Source organism: Hipposideros armiger, unplaced genomic scaffold (genome assembly GCF_001890085.2).
Source record: "Hipposideros armiger isolate ML-2016 unplaced genomic scaffold, ASM189008v1 scaffold_299, whole genome shotgun sequence".
NCBI classification, from domain to species: domain Eukaryota; kingdom Metazoa; phylum Chordata; class Mammalia; order Chiroptera; family Hipposideridae; genus Hipposideros; species Hipposideros armiger.
The window spans coordinates 946,907-950,799 of record NW_017731649.1 but is presented as its reverse complement, the minus strand read 5'-3'; the positions used below and the strand labels follow the sequence as shown (position 1 = coordinate 950,799).

General features: G+C 49.5%; 1 protein-coding gene across 1 annotated transcript in view; it reads right to left on the bottom strand.

The window, feature by feature from the left end:
- The window catches only part of SMOC2 (SPARC related modular calcium binding 2), a 136,976-nt gene that overhangs the window by 87,104 nt on the left and 45,979 nt on the right, over positions 1–3,893 (bottom strand). Inside the window, exons 6-7 of the mRNA XM_019659456.1 lie at positions 3,134–3,181; positions 54–101 (exon numbers count right to left, since the gene is read on the bottom strand). Coding sequence (XP_019515001.1) covers positions 54–101; positions 3,134–3,181 — 96 coding nt within the window. The remainder of the gene's footprint in view (positions 1–53; positions 102–3,133; positions 3,182–3,893) is intronic.

The following is a 3,893-nucleotide window of genomic DNA, read 5'->3' as shown; positions in this document are numbered from 1 at the left end:
CCCCAGGGCCCGCCCAGGCCCCGCCCCTCCAGCCCCAGGGCCCCCGCGCTCACCTTCCTCATCTCCTTGAGGCTGAGTCTCCAGCGCTGGAGCTGAGGCATCTGAATTCAGAACGGAAAAGATTTGCAAGGAGACTACAATTATGAGAGTAAGTTAAGTAAGTGTGCATACGGAATGAGGCGAAGGATTTGCAAACCGCCCCCACAGATCAATGCAAACACCACCCCAGGACGCGCAGGGACGTGGGCAGGCCGGGGCTTGTCTGAAAGCCCCAGCGGAGCTGCGGGGGCTGCTAGATCACGGGGCCGCCCACCGCTGGCAACACGGTTCCATGAAGGAGGTGTCAGATGTGGCTTCCAGCCCCCCGGTGGAGCCAGCAGAGGCCACAGGACGGCCGGGGAAGTGACCGAGGTGAGCAGGCCTCGAGCAGCGGGGAGAAACTCAGCTCCGAAAGTCGTGAGTTCTGGTCATTCGACACTAAAGGGAAGAGGCTGACCCGAGTCAGGGGTGCAGTGGGGAGCCAGGTATGTGCCCCATTTTCCTGAGTGGAAAGGCAGGAGCGAATGAATCATGGATTGAATTGCCACCCCGGGCACCTCTGTCCCCTTGTGCAGGGGCGTGACCCACATGAGGGGCTGAGGTGTGGGGGTTGGGGGGGAACATGAGGGAAGGAGACCCGAGAATGGAGGAACGGGGTGTGGATTGTAAGAGAACTCTGGGTCATTTCACTGAAGACGTATATCCCAGATGAATAATCTGTACTTATTTGTTGAGAAACACTCCTCGGGTTCCCCGGGAGAGTGTGAGGTTTAGAGGGTCCTGAGACACAGCAGGACGACATGGCACATGACCTTCCGGGTTCTGCTCGTGACAAGTGGGCCCCTGCCAGGGCCGCCGTCACGGGGCCCTTCGTGGGGGCCCCCAGGACCAGCCTCGTGTTCCACCCACGCCATTTTGTTATATGATAACTTCAGGGGCGGCGATAAGCACACAGCTCGTCTAGTTACTGCGATCCATCGTTTCCCAGCTGTCTGAAGAATAAAAATGCAGTTCCCCAGAAGTTCTTTTCAGGGGAAAACCAAAGAGACGTTTTCCAAAACTCTTTAACATTCAATAATCTCTTAAAAATAGTTTCCTATTTGTCAAAATACTGACAAAATGTAACATCATTTATTTGAAATACCCAAGCCCAATACTGATAGCAGCCCTAAACTGAGCATTTTGCTGTTAAGTGTTTTGTAATCTTCTTCCAAGAAACTAAAACACTGAGGAGCACAGTTAGAACTCACTTAAAAGCCCTGAAAGAGTAGTGTGAGAAACGACCTTGGCATATTTCAAGGTCTTTTTAAATGACAACAGTCAGACACATTATCCAACTTGTGCGCGTCACTGAGGCCTAAGGAGATCACATTTTGGAGCCTGTTCCCAAACTCAGCGGGTCTGGGCCAGCTGACAGCTCAGCTGAGCTACCTTGGCGAGTGACGCTGGTGAGGGGCCATCACTGAGGGGACGATGATGAGCGCTGTACCCCACGCCTGTGCACTCCTCCCACCCCCACTGCCAGCACCAGCGGTGCATCCGTCTCCTGCCTGCGGCCCCCACTTCCATCCGCATGACTCCTGGGGCCATCCTTGCTGGTCCCTTAAATGCTCAGATCCAATATAACAAACCCACTGGCACCCACTGGGCTCAGCCTTCAAAAAATGAAACAAAGCACATGGAGAGCTGCGTGCTGTCTCGTTTTAATCTCCATGCACGTCTGAGACTGAGGGGCTTCCGTAGGAAGTGTTCTTCCCTTAAACCCATGTGTGTGCCCGCACGCCATTCCCCAGGGGCCTTTTGTCTTTGTTGTCTTTTTTATATGCAGTGGGTTCAACAGGTATCACAGTGCCTGAGATTAGGCAGCACCTCTGAAACAGTGTTTCCTTCCGACCCCTCCTCCTTGCAGCGTCTGATGAATCTTGCTAATCATAAACACTGTCACTTTCTCTTCTCTACAAAATATCAGTACGCCCATCCCAGCAGCTTCAAATCTTACAGACTCAGATCTGAGCCATTCGCTCTAACATATGAAACTTCATCTCATTCCTTTGCAAACTTGAGTCCTCTCCCAGTGTCCTGACCACGCCTGTCTGACGCTGTCTTTCTCCTGGAAAACGGGACATTTCCCAACTACGAGGGTCTTCTGCTGCACCTTACACCTGTCTCAGCTGCCACACCATCCGTCCACTCACGTGCCTCCTCTGTCCTGAAACCGTTCCACCAACTGCTCCCTCCTCTAACCCTCACCGAGCGCTCTCACAGGTTGGCAGCTGCTCCTGTGTCAATGTGTGTGTCTGTGTGTCTGTCTTAACAATACAGAGACTCTGCAATCCCCCAGGGCAGGACAATACCACCAGCGTCAGTACACGCTTAAGGGAGGTGGGTCCAATGCAACGCAGGTCTACTTGCTTTGGGTCACTTTTCTGTAGCACTGGTCAAACACTGCCTACCTCAGACGTGCAGCAATGTAAGATTTCAGTTCTAAAATATTATTGCTATTCCATCTTGAAAATAACTTCTGACCTTAAAGGCAGACATAAGATAAAGGCGGAAAATGTGTCAACGGGTCTAAAGGGTGACAGCCGAGGAAAAGGTGGGACTCAGAGCAGGCCACGGGGGACATGCAGGCCATGGGGGGCACACAACCCTGCAGACATGGGCCTGGAGGCTACAGTGTTTCCTAAAGGGGCCAGTCCCACAGGAGGTGGCTGCCACGGGGGGATACAGTATTCCTCTCTTCCAAGGAAGATATGAGATGCCTCGACCAGCGGTCCCCAATGACTGCTATGCTTTACAGTCACATAGAAAACAGCCACAATACTCAACCCGAGTCCGCTCCACAAGTATGGACTCCGGGGGACACCTAACAATGTCTGCAGGCGGTCCCAACATACGCCACCATCGGGGCTTCTCAGACTTGGCTTGTGTTGGGGACTGGCAATCGTAAGGGCTGCGCAAATACTTGCCGAATGACTAAGTAATTAACAAACTACTGCAGCTCTCTTTATCATCACTGGCACATGCTTAAATTAAGGCATGAATTGGATAAGATGTAATAAATCATCATGTAAATTCATTTTAAGATAGTCACCTGTTTTTCCTGTGCCTTCTCGTTGGGGTAACTTTTCATTTACGGAACCTAAAGGGGGAGAATAAGGGAGGAAATTACTATGGCTCTCACATGATCATCAGTAATTGTTACATAAATATCTTATTCCGTTTTGATGACTGCACAGTGCTTTGCCACTTCCTAGTTAAATTATACAAGCGATCTCGTACCCAGAGGTAGCACGGCCACCGGAAAGCACAACTCGTAAACTTAATCCTCAGAAGAGGAAAAATAATCCTCAGAAGAGTAGCTTTACCTCTGTTGCCTTCTTAACATACATCACCACGTTGGGGTAGCAAAATGAATCAGATTTTAAAAATGTTATATTAATAATAAATAGTTATACAACTAAAGATAAACAAACTCCTGGTTTCAGCTTGATTCATATTTGTGGAGGACAAGAAATAGGCTCAGGCTGACCAAGTGGTTCATGACAAAATGTTGTAGCATTTGTATTCTGTTAAAACATTCCTATTCCAAATATGAAATATTGTTCTTTCTCACCCATTACACTGAAATTGCTACAGGCACTGTTTTTCTTCATCTTTATTATACATACTCAAAAGAATAAAACAAATTCTGTTCAAAATTACTTTGGAGTTTATCTGCCAATTCAGTTCAGAATATTCCATCCAGGGTTCTTGTAGAATTACCCCACTCAAAAGCTAGGTGAGGGGGCCGGCCGAGTGGCTCAGTTGGTTAAGAGCTCACTCAAGGGTTTGAGCTCTGAGCAACAGCGGTT